This window comes from Elgaria multicarinata, chromosome 1 (assembly GCF_023053635.1).
Source record: "Elgaria multicarinata webbii isolate HBS135686 ecotype San Diego chromosome 1, rElgMul1.1.pri, whole genome shotgun sequence".
NCBI lineage: Eukaryota > Metazoa > Chordata > Lepidosauria > Squamata > Anguidae > Elgaria > Elgaria multicarinata.
The window spans coordinates 84494527-84507702 of record NC_086171.1 but is presented as its reverse complement, the minus strand read 5'-3'; the positions used below and the strand labels follow the sequence as shown (position 1 = coordinate 84507702).

Below are 13176 nucleotides of genomic sequence, written 5' to 3'. Positions count from 1 at the left end.
GATGACATGAATGCAATTGTACCCTCCTACTTGTGTTCCCTAGCAACTGGCATACAGAGGCATACTGCCTTTGATACAGGAAGTAATCTATAGCCATCATGACTGGCAGCCATGGATAGTCTTATCCCCAATGAGTTTGTCTAATCCCCGTTGCACTGTGTGACGAAGTACTTCCTTCTCCCTCCGAGCAACTGGATCCTCTCTCAATGCTCTGGCTCAATAAATCGCTGATCTGGGCTTTCCCTCACCTGTCCACCTTAAAGGTGGACCAAGGAGGCCATGATTACTCAAGCCCATCCACACTGGTCAGTGCTTGATGTGCTGAATCCTGCATGGGCCAAAGTTCCTTCTCCAAATGCCTCTGGTGTGTGCACTTTCTTATGTGGCCCTTTGATTTATTTATTTATTTAAGCATTTTTATGCTGCCATTCAGCCAAAAAAGGCTCTCAGGCCGCTTACAAAAGTATTTATTTTTGGACCCAGGCACGATGGAGAGGTGCCTGGCTGCTGCTTCCTCCCCCCATTGATGGGCTCTGCAGAGACAGTTGGTAGCAGGAGGGGGGCTCTCAGCTGGAGCTGGACCCAGGCATGATGGAGAGGTGCCTGGCTGCTGCTTTCTCCCTCACTGGTGGCTTCTGCAGGGACAGTTGGTAGCAGGAGGGGGGCTCTCAGCTGGAGCTGGACTCAGGCACGATGGAGAGGTGCCTGGCTGCTGCTTCCTCCCCCCATTAATGGCCTCTGCAGACACAGTTGGTAGCAGAAGGGGTGGCTCTCAGATGGAGCTGGACCCAGGCACGATGGAGAGGTGCCTGGCTGCTGCTTCCTCCCTCACTGGTGGCCTCTGCAGGGACAGTTGGTAGCAGGAGGGAGGGGGCTCTCAGCTGGAGCTGGACCCAGGCACGATGGAGAGGTGCCTGGCTGCTGCTTCCTCCCTCACTGGTGGCCTCTGCAGTGACAGTTGGTAGGAGGAGGGGGGCTCTCAGCTGGCGCTGGACCCAGGCACGATGGAGAGGTGCCTGGCTGCTGCTTCCTCCCCCATTGATGGCCTCTGCAGAGACAGTTGGTAGCAGGAGGGGGGCTCTCAGCTGGAGCTGGACCTAGGCATGATGGAGAGCTGTCTGGCTGCTGCTTCCTCCCTCACTGGTGGCCTCTGCAGAGACAGTTGGTAGAAGGAGTAGGGCTCTCAGCTGGAGCTGGACCTAGGCACAATGGAGAGGTGCCTGGCTGCTGCTTCCTCCCTCACTGGTGTCCTCTGCAGTCATTGATCTCATTTATTGGCTATCATGTTCTACTGTATGCTCATGGCCCATGTCTATCTCATCTCCATTTGGGCAAAAAAACATTTTCATCCCCATCCCCCATGGGATTGACAGATTACTTATCAACAATAAGGAAGTATTTCAAGGAAGAAAACATCCACAGTCCAGTCATGGGTTATAACAGGATTGTATCTAGGATGGCAGGAAAATAATAATAATAATAATAATAATAATAATAATAATAATAATAGTAATAGTAATAATAAAAAATAATGATGCACATCTGAGGGTTTGAAACACTTCATCTGCATTCTTCTTTTTTCTTTTGAAAAACACATTTGTAAATTTAAGTAACTCAGTTCCTTTGAGATGAAATGAGATATACAGAATGAATAGTATATTATTATTATTATTATTATTATTATTATTATTATTATTATTACAATAATCATCAATAGGAATGCTACTCCTTAGAATTTAAGTGTTGTATATTTTGTTATTATTATCATCAGCATCATTGATAGGAATGCCTAGTCCAAAAATTTAAATGCTGTATGTTTGGGATACATGAAGCATGCATTGATACCAACCACAGATAATGACAGTTGTTGCCAATGACGATTCGACCAGCCTTGCTGCTTTTATACAGGCCCTAGCCTGGAGACACCCAACTCCCAGCTGCAGCTCATTAAAGAGCTTTCTGGCGGAGCTAACTATATAAGGATGGCATTCCCAGAGCTGAGTTCCTCGCCTGCAGCCAGGCACTTCTCCTAAGGGGTGGAATTGCTCTCTGCGCTTCATTTGTCATCTTTCATGAGGGCTGGGTAGACGCTCTGGGTAGATACTCTGACTCAGTATCCAAACTGTCGGGGAAGGAAGCAGCAGAGGAGGGAGGCCTCCAGCGGATATTATTAGTATTAGTATTAGTATCCCGCTTTTTGCCCAATGCTGGGCCTCAAGGCAGCCTTACAAAGTTTAAAACATACATGGGTGGGTGAGGGGGGGACCAAAACCATAAACGTTTAAAATACACAACAAAATTATAAGACATTAACATAGATTGAGGGCCAGATTATTCTCCAAAGGCCTGCTGGAACAAACAAGTTTTAGCCTGCTTCCGAAAGCCCATCAAGGAGGGAGCCAGCCTAGCTTCCCCAGGAAGAAAGTTCCAGAGCACTGGAGCAGCCACCGAGAAGGCCCTCTCCCATGTTCCCACCAAGCGCGCCTGTGAAGATGGTGGGACTGAAAGAAGGGCTTCTCCAGAAGATCTTAAAGCACAGGCAGGCTCATAAGGGAGAATACGTTCTTTCAAATAACCTGGCTGGATATCACAGAGGGGCCTGCCTCCTCTTCACCTGAATGTCCGACATCTTCCAGAGACGCTGCTGCTGGATCATTCATGGGGGAAGAAGAGTCCTTGAGCTCAAGTAAACCAAGTTCCAAGGAAGAGGAGGAGGACTTGGGTGGGGGTGAGGGTATGACAACTGCGGACCACCCAACCAAAAAGTAGAAATGGATGGTGCTTTCCTGAAAGGGATTACAAAATTTTCAAAGAGGCACACTATAGTAGTAATGGATAGTTCCAACTATTCTGACATGTTGTGGATGTCTAACTTTGCTAAGGCCTGTGCTATGCTCATTTTCCTTCCTGAGGATGTACAAACTACCTGCAGCAAGTGCAAGCTGCTAGAAGAGAAGGTAAATGGGTTTGAGGTGTGCCTATCAGCTTAACAGGGAAGTTGAAGAATTTCTGGACAGAACACAGGAAACTCTCCTAAAAAGGCAACATGAAGGTGTAATTTCTAAGGAAGAATGCTAGACATATTAGGACATTACATACAGGAGAACATCACACAGAGAAGAATACCCCTCTCAGGAAGCATTCTGGGTCTTTGAACTGTGGAATCAATTTCAAAGCCTCTCTTTGGCCAAAGATTCTGCAAGATTGGGAAAACAACTACTCCAGGATCCACATAGCATGAAGGAGGCCTCATAGGTCTTTGTGGATGGAAGGAATCTTGCAGTTGCCCTAAGAAAGAGGAGACATATATATGGTGGTAGTTGGTGACTCCCTACTGAGAAGGACAAGAGTCATCAGTGTGCTCTCCTGACAAGATGGTGAAGTATTAACAGGTAACAGAGAGAAGGCAGGACATCTTGACGCCTGCAGGAATAGTGCTGCAGAAGCTGTGTGTGCAGGCCACACACCCGGTGTTCTCCTCCAGGATAGCCTGAAGCAGGATTATCAGTATGTTTGGATGGATGGATTTAGAATTTTTCCTGCAATTGGTAACCCTTATAGGGCAGAATTCTGAATTGTGGGGAGGATGTTAAATGCGTTCACCCAAATGGGCTTAGAAACCCACTTCAGAGCCCCAAGCTGAATGCACAAAGGTCTCCATCCAGCATGGGAGACACTGTGAGCAGGACTTGTGAACTTCTAGAAAAGAATGCATTGTTTACTAGGAGCCAACAAAGGTTTATCAAGAGTAAGTGATGCCATGGCAAGCTTATCTCCTTTTTTTAATAGTGTCACGAGTTTGGTACATCATAGGAACGCCATGCACATAATATATCTTTATTTCAGCAAAGCATTTGAAGATGTCTCCCACTTTACACCTGTTGACAAGATAGTTAAAATGTGGGCTGGATGCTACACATAGGTGAATCCACAGCTGGTTGACAACGTGTATCAAACAAGTGCTCATTAATGGCTCTGCATCAACCTAGAGAGAAGACTCAGTAGAGCAGAGCTTTCCAAACTTTTCATGTTGGTGACACACTTTTTAGACAGGCATCATTTCGCGACACAGTAATTCAGTTTTACTAGCAAACTGGAGGTTAAACTAACCCCTTATAAGAGATACAGATACATACATAAATTGTAATAATGAAATGTTTGGGGACACAACATATCTCATGAAAACCTTTCATTTATATTTTTAAAAATATATGATTTGCAAGATAATAACATATATTTCCAAGACTTTTCACATTGAACCAATTTTGTCGAGCTGCAATCGAGCGGCGGTTGAGACGGTGTTCTATCAAAAAACTGGACCCATGGAATTTCTCGAATGCGTCACTTCAGGTGCAGCCGCGTCACCGGAAGTGATGCGGAATCAGCTGTTTTGACCCGATTATGCATACTGCGCATGCGCAGTACCTGTATGATCCCTCGACCGTGGTGTGCATACACAGATACAACGGAAGGGGAATATACTAGTGCACCATACTAATCGGCACCTTTGCTGCGTAAAAATGCAGGCAAATTGGTATTGCTTATTTCACAGAGACTCAGTGGTTTCTCGTTACGTTCGTGTGACACACCTACACACTGCAGCTGACACACTAATGTGTCACGATGCACAGTTTGGAAAGCTCTGCAGTAGAGTGCCACACAGGGCTCTTTACCATTCAACATTTTTTAGAAATGGCTGGGATGAGAGCAGAGGGATGCTTTTCAAATTTACAGATGGTGCCGATATGGGAAGGATAGCTAACACCACCAGGGGAAAAAATTGCAACCACATTGTAAGGTATGTCTTAAATACCATTGATTCTGCGAGAGTTTAATATACCCTTTCCCATCATTTGCTCATAAATAAATAAATAACATATCCTCTAATTCATCTTTCCTCAGTCTGGTTCCCTCCAGATATTTTAGCCAACAACTCCCAGAATTCCTGACCATTGGACATATTGGTAGGGGCTGATGGAAGTTGAAGTCTGAAACATCCGGAGGAAATCAAGTTGTGGGGAGGCTGCTGTAGTTGAACCGACAACGCAACACATAATTTAAGAAATTTTCTGTTTCCTTCTGTTTTCCCCAAAAATATTACGCAATGGCTTTTCTTACAAGAACAAAAATGATTGATGTTATGCCAACAGAAACATGCCAATCGCTGTCAAGAGACATGTAATCTGCTGATTAGGCTGTGCTATGTATAATTCCTAGGGTTCTTGGGATGTATAGCTTCCAAATCGCATGAGGTGCTGTTTCCCCTCTATTTGGCACTGGATGATGATAATGATGATGATGATGATGATGATATTTATTTGTATCCCGCCTTTTTCCTAATATTGGGACTCAAGGCGACTTTACAAAATTGAAACATGTATAATTAAAACATAGAAATATACAAAAGTTCTAAAAGATAATTAAACTAGCTGTAATATTAAAAGGCAAATGACAATACAAAATCCAGCACTTTAACAGAGGTCCAGACTATTCCCAAAGACCTGCGGGAACAAAGAAGGTTTTGTCTGCTCTGGAAGCTAGTCTAACTTCCCTGGGAAGGGAGTTCCAGAGCCTTGGAACAGCCACCGAGAAGGCCTTCTCCTGCATTCCCACCAGGAGTGCCTGTGATGATGGCAGGGCCTCCCCTGAAGGTCCAAGGCATGGGCAGGCTCATCAGGGAGAATGCAGTTTTTCAGATAATCAGGATCCAAGCCGTGTAGGGCTTTATAGGTCATAACCAGCACTTTGATTGAGGTTAGGTTAGGCCTCATCTTGAGTACTGTGTCCAGTTCTGGGCACCACACTTCAAGAAGGATGCAGTCAAGCTGAATGGGGTTCAGAGGAGGGCAGCGAGGATGATCAGGAATCTAGAAACAAAACCTTATGAGGAGAGACCAAAAGAACTGGGCATGTTTAACCTGGAGAAGAGAAGACTGAGGGGAGACATGATAGCACTCTTCAAGTACTTGAAAGGTTGTCATACAAGGGGAGGGCCAGAGTGCAGGACCTGGGATTAATGGGCTCAAGTTACAGGAAGCCAGAACATCAGGAAAAACCTCCTGACTGTTAGAGCAGTATGACAATGGAACCAATGACCTAGGGAGGTTGTGGGCTCTCCCACACTAGAGGCATTCAAGAGGCAGCTGGACAGCCATCTGTCAGGTATGCTTTAGATCAGTGGTTCCCAAAGTGGGCGGTACCACCCCCTTGGGGGCGGTGGGATTGCCTAGGGGGAGCGTTAAGAGGCAGGGGGCGCTAAGAGGCAAAGGGGCAGCAGGGGGGCGCTCGAGGTGGTTTTTTCGAGAAGCGCCTCTCCAGAAGGTCTTAAAACCCAGAGACAGTTTTATGGGAGAAGGTAGTTTGGTGCCAAGCCATATAGGGGAAGAATCCACACTTGTATTAATACCGTTTAAGAAGGGTCCTTTTAACGGTGAATTGAAATGTTTCAAAAGCACCAAAACGCTAACGAAGAGACATACCCTGCTTGGTGTGCCCTGCCACGCCGGCTGCAAAATAGAGGCGTTCACTCTCTTTTCCCTCCCTCTGCAAGCCTGCGGCGAGTGCTTCCCACGCGGCCTCTTTTTCATTCTCAGCTCAGCTCCTCCACCCAGCCGTCGCCGCCACCACTGCTCAGCCCGGGCGCCCAGACCAGCAGGATCCAGATTAGCGTGGCCCCTTTAAATGGGAAGCACCTGCCCCAGAGCTTCGGCTATTGGGCGGTATAAAAATGTAATAAATAAATAAATAAATAAATAAATAAGGGAAAAGAGAGCAAACGCCTCTGTTTGCAACCGGCATGGCGGGGCACACCAAGCAGAGTATGTCTCTTCATTAGCGTTTTGGTGCTTTTGAAACATTTCAATTCACTGTTAAAAGGACTCTTCTTAAACGGTATTAATACATGTGTGGATTGAGGAGGGTCTTGTTTGCAGCACAACTCCAGACAACTCGGGCTGATGGAGTGCCTCTCTTGGCATGACCCTATCCAAATATACTACACTCATCATCTAAGGCCATCCTCAGAGTGCCTCTTCCTAGCAGAGGTTTGCAAAAAATTGAGATTTTTTTTTTAAAGTTAGGATACTGCTGTGATTGACCTGCTTTTTAAGCACATGCATTCTCTTGCAGCAGCATTTTGGCCCCACCAGGTGCTACTTAGCGCGGGGCTTGCCGTCGCCGTTAACCCCTCCTTCCCCAACCCCATTGGACTCCCAGCGGGCACTGGGCATGAGTTTGTGGAACCAAGGGGGTGGTTACCTGAAAAAGTTTGGGAACCACTGCTGAGGATGGATTCCTGCATTGAGCAGAGGGTTGGACGTGATGGCCTTACAGTCCCCTTCCAACTCTACTCCTCTATGATTCTATGAACACTAGGTCAAAACCAACTAAAAGAAATTCAGTAGAGATAATTGTAAATTTCTGCATTCAGGTATAAAAGAAAAAGACACATATAGAGTGGGGGAGACTTGGCTTGGCAGCTGTACATGTGAAAAAGATCTAGATGTGTTTGTGTATCAGGAGCTAAACATGAGCCACCAATGCAACGTGGTTACTAAAAATACTAATTCATTCTTAGGATACATTAACAGAAGCAGAGTTCCACTCTGTTTTGGACTGGTCAGGCCACAACTGGATTACTCTGTCTAGCTCTGGACACATTTTAAGAAGATTGACAAGCTGAAATGTTGTCCTCCAGGGAAGGGTGACCAAGATTGAGAGGGGTCTGGAAAGTCTGTTGAAAAAGTTGGGTATGTTTAACTTGGGAAAGAGAAGATTAAAGGGAGATGTGATAGCAAGTCTTCACAGCTGCCATGCAGTAGATGGAGCATAGTAGTTCTCTATTGCTCCAGAGTGTAGCACTTGAACCAACGGCTGGAAATTGCAGAGAAGCAGATTTCATCTAACTATTAGGAGAATCCTCCTAATGCACAACAATGGAACAGTCCGCCTCTGGAATGGTGGGCTCTTATTCATTGGAGATACTTAATCTGAAGTTGAACTGTCATCTGTCAGGGGAATAGTTATTACATCCTGTACTGTAGAACTTGCAGTGAACAAGGGGTTAGATCAGATGACCAAGGTCCCTTCCAATTCTCTGATTAGACAAGTATATCCACCACCATTCATTACATCTGGATCCCCCAGTAGCCTGAAATCTGTTTTCTTTGTAGTCTGCTTCAATCTGTTTTCCCTCGTCAACTCCACTATTGTTTCAACCAAGTTATGCAGGATTCAATTTGTTCAGGACTTTCATGTCAAAATCAGTGCTTGAAATTATGCCTGTGGGATTGATTGTGGTCAGTACTGACAGGAGGGAATAGTTTGTTCATGCCTATGAACAACCAGCCTGTTAATGTCACATACCCTGGACAGAGTCGTTTTTTAAAAATCTGTAAGCATTTTTTTTAATTGAGAATCAATTTCCATCACTCTGATTCTTATGTTCTTCTGTCATGCCATTATTGTTCTTAGGTCATGCCGTTACTTTCATAATATCCAAAGACCATTGTAATTCAGTCTATTCTTTTCTGCAGCTATCTTTAAAAATTAAAACCCAGACCTTTATATCCTGGATTATATAGGTACTTCCCCCCCCCTTTTGTTAACTTGGAAGACTGTAGTAGTAGATTTCTAGAATTGCAGCCTGAACAAAAGATTTGCTATGGGTTGACTTTTCCCTTGACTGATCTAGAGCTCAACACCTAGATTTTGCAAATTTAAACTGAAATATTTTCTTCCTACAGTCTGGGAAATTCTCCAGCAACTCTCCTACACCTCAGAACCAACCACAAGGATTACAATATGCTGAAGATGCTGTGGAACACGAGAACATGAAGGCTGTCTTGAAAACATCCTCTCCAAGTGGGGAGAACACTACTGTGTTAGGAGTGCGCACCCGAAGTAGAGCCAGTCGAGGTGAATGCTTCAGTTTTATTTGGGATGCTGGTGGTGTACACTCTTACTGGTTTTTATTATTGCAACATCTGACTGTCAAAGGCTCGGACTGGGATGCCAAGCAAATGCTGTTGACAGTATCCTGGACAAATATCTGGAAGGCCATGAAGGCATTAATAAGATACTAGCTGTACCCGGCGTAACATATGCCATTGTAGCATATCTTAAAGTTTATTAATTAAATATCATCACAGGGGTGCGGGCTGCTTGGAGGCCGCCGATCCAGCGCCGTTTGGCAGACAAGCTGCCCACCCCTGCTGTACTAGATTGCATCCAACGACAGGTGTGCCCATTTATTTTGGTTTCTCCCTCCTGTCAAGACAATTGGTATATGATATTCTTGGGAAGCCCAACAACCAATTTATATAGCTCACATATTATTATGGGGAAAAGAACAATTTTTGTCAGCTCTGATCATTGGATATCATTCTGGACAATTTTTTGGAGCTCTGGAAACTTCTGATATTCTAAAATATTAGCACGTGTACGGTACTTACTTGTTGAAACCATCAGAACTCAATGGAATAGAATGGGGTAGAAAATAAATTGGTGGAATTTTGTGCTCTCTCTTTTCCAGGCCGTATTGGCTCATGGAACACTTGCAATGATGATTCGCCTAACGCTACAGATGATGCAGCGGATGAGATCATGGATCGCATTGTCAAGTCTGCCACGCAAGTGCCAAGTCAGCGAGCAGTGCCTAGAGAACGGAAGCGATCAAGAGCAAACAGGAAGTCGTGTAAGTACAACTGATGAACTAGTAAGGATAAATATTTGTCCTTTTTTCCTTTATGTGCATGTCTGTGTGTGAATATATGCACATATACTATAACAACGTTCTACTGGAACGGTAGTGGGGAAACGGCCTTCCAGGTATTGCTAGACTACAACTCCCATCATCCTTGCCCATTGGCCATGCTGGCAGGGGCTGAGGATGGGCAAATACTTCAAGTTTGTTTTCGGGCAGTTCATTGGATTTCCACATCCAAAGTCATTCCTTCTAATTTCTTCATCGATTTGTGAACTGTGTTGCTGTATTTTAAAGTACAAAAATCTGTACGTGGTTTTGTGCATATTTCTTCAAATATGCAGCCCCCCCCCCAAAATGTACACTTTAGCCTAAATATGATTGTTGTTTCATTAAGTTTGTGATTGTCAGTGAGAACATTTTATTGTAGGTGACTAATAGCTAAAAAAAAAAAAACGCGTTTTTATGCACATTTTTAAATGTACTCATTCCCCCCATAGGGTAAAGAGATTGTTTGCATACATTTTCCTAATATTATTATTTATTATTTATTGCATTTTTATACCGCCCAATAGCCGAAGCTCCCTGGGCGGTTCACAAGAACTAAAACAATTCAAAGTATAAAACAAACAGTATAAAAACATGATATAAATGGATTAAAACATGCCATACATGATTAAAAGATCCTGAAAACAATCTAAAATTTCACTGGATAGGCCTGCCGGAATAGATCAGTCTTTATTGACCATTAGGCTAGCAAAACCGGAATTAACACCCACAGCATCATCTGTAAACCTGTTTCCACGCTGAGTGCCAAATAAACGATGCATAACTATAGCAAGAACACAATTGGTGATTTGTTTTTGTCTTGTTATTCACAGGACACATTGTTAGAGGGTCCCATTGAGATAGGATAGAATAGGGTAGGATACCAAACACACACACACACAAAACAGCTTTCTAATGGCCCCTTGATTCTTTTGGCCTATGAGGGGAGTTAGACCAAAGGAGAGACAGGACCAGTGAGTGAACAATCACAGGGTGCAATGGATTGGTGGTCAAGCCGGTTAATTCTGTTGGAGATTTAGAGCATTTTGGGCCATGCAACTCATTTCCCATTAGCCAGCATGTGTCAATGAACACATGCACTTTCCCCCAAAGGGCTGAAGGAGGGGGTCCCTTCCAATGCCTGCCCCCTACTCACTTGCCCATCTGAACGTGAATTCTCTCCATATGCACCGATAGATTTAGGTGACTTCGGCATTATTAAATTATCCACACGCACATAACTATTTCTGAAGCTTGTCCTGTATTAAATGTTTCTTCTGTGAGCTGCCTTCTATTCCTATCCCCCCACCCCGCACGCGCGCGCACACACACACACACCATATGAAGGCCCCATATGTTCTTTGTCTTTGCCAGACCTTTTGCTCCTGGGGAATTGCTTGTGAGAGCAAAAAAGCATAGTAATAAAAATGTTCCATTATTCTGTGGAGCTGGTTTTCATTTGTGTTCAGTGAAAAACATCAACAGGGAATAAAGACTCGGTAGATGTTTAGGCTGAGACTGCTTTCCACTATAGTTTACCATAATAAATCCCAGCTCTCTGGCCAGCTAGAGGTTCAACATCTCCATATGACATCTAAGTGAACCACAGGTCAGCTTCAAAATATAAGTGGTTTAGGGTAGGTGCTCAGGTATGAAAATTATATGGAACTGAAGTGACTGTCCATAGTCATCTTTACGTGGAATGCTATGTTCTTCAGTATACTACCTGTAGGCATTTCTATTGTTGACCTCTAGGACCCCAATAAGGGCCGTTGGGTCCATCTCCATTCCACACTACGTCCCACCTCTAGCTATAGGAATCTTCCATGGAATGTGGAGGGAAGCGTGAATTAGAACCTCAATCCTAAACATGTTTATGTGGAAATGTCTATTGATCTTATTTTCATATTACCACGTTTAGAATCAGGACCTAGGAATCCATTAGAAAACAGGAAGAAATTGGTTAATATGTCCTAAAATTATCATGTACAACGTTATAGTTTTGTCTGCTATACAATGACTATGATTCTGTGTTGGGATATTTATGTGTAAAATGCACAGATTGGATGCATTTAAGCTGCAGTCCAATATCTACACCTGAGTGTAAGAACTATTAAACTCAGTGGGACTTACATTTGAGTAGACATGCATAGGACTGTGCCATTTGTCTGTTAGCACCTTCATACCTTTTCCCCTTTCTGTTTCTGATTGCTCAGTAAGAAGGACACTTAAGAGTGGACTGACACCAGAAGAAGCCAAAGCACTGGGTCTGATGGGCACTTCAGAGATGCAGGTGTGATGACAGCATCCAAATCAGCTACAAGAAGAGCCATCTTCATACACAGGCATGGGCACATGAGCACATACACACACACACACACACACACACACACACACACACGGGCTGACGAAAGCCTTTCAGTTTAGCATTCTCCTGCCAGTTCCATCTGCTGCTCATCGCACCCGATCATCTTCTTCTAGGTTCATTTTCATAACATTGAAGCAGGCAAAAAAAAAAAAAATGTAGACTACACAAAGGGCTAAAATAAAGAAGTGTGTAACTGACCACTACAGAAATTAGACAGAGCTGGGGTGGAGGTGATTTGGAAATTGTATAACACTTGTTCTGTCATGCTGCATTGATGTGGTCTTTGAGGAGGTTTTCTGTGGGTTATATTGTATTGTGTGAAAGATAATGTTCTTCATTTTCCTGTGGCCTGTTGTAGTAATTGTAAAGTACTAGGTTTTGTCAGTTCAAGGGCAGTCCTTTAAACAGGCAAACTAAGCTTTGTTACAGTTACTGTGACCTTTCTAAAGACAATGTTGATAACCAGAAATGCATCGTTGTTTTTATCTTTCCACCAAAGAATGTAAAAATCTAAGTCTACTTGTGTATATACTGTTGGTACGCGTGTACACGTACACATACACATACACCCCTATGGAGTCAAGGTGCCTTCAACTTTCACCCATCCTGTCCTGCAAGAAGGGAAATCCCTTTTTACACGAACTCAGTTTTCTGGTGGAATTCTACTAGGACATTTTTGTACTGGGACCTCTTGCAACCATGTACATGCACATTCTATATAGCAGCACATCTGGACAGGGATAGCACAGAGTACCTCCTGTCACTCAGCTCTAGAGATGAATGTATATATAAATTATAGCAGCATGCCAGGAACTAGCCAGAGACAAAAGAAGGTTTGCTGCCAAGGTCAAGTAGGAGTTTTGTGCACATGTGTGGGCCCGTTAGGCTGCTTTCCTAATCTGATGTGACAAAGTTTAACAGTGTCAATCCCACTGGATGAATTACATCAGAACTCTGCTAGAAATTCCCTTCCAGTTAAATTTCCTTCCCTTCACAAACCATGAAGACACAACAGGGAACAGAACTGCTTTGGGTGTGGAAACTGCCCCACCCCCCA

General features: G+C 43.9%; 1 protein-coding gene across 12 annotated transcripts in view; it reads left to right on the top strand.

Moving 5' to 3' along the window:
• FHOD3 (formin homology 2 domain containing 3) overlaps positions 1-12129 on the top strand; it is a 401018-nt gene extending 388889 nt beyond the window's left edge. For all 12 annotated transcript variants that reach the window (XM_063131345.1, XM_063131400.1, XM_063131398.1 and 9 more), the window contains 3 exons: positions 8745-8916; positions 9533-9694; positions 11968-12129. In XM_063131345.1, the coding sequence (XP_062987415.1) occupies positions 8745-8916; positions 9533-9694; positions 11968-12050 (417 nt within the window). In that variant the 3' untranslated portion in view covers positions 12051-12129. The remainder of the gene's footprint in view (positions 1-8744; positions 8917-9532; positions 9695-11967) is intronic.
• The last annotated feature ends 1047 nt before the right edge of the window (positions 12130-13176 follow it).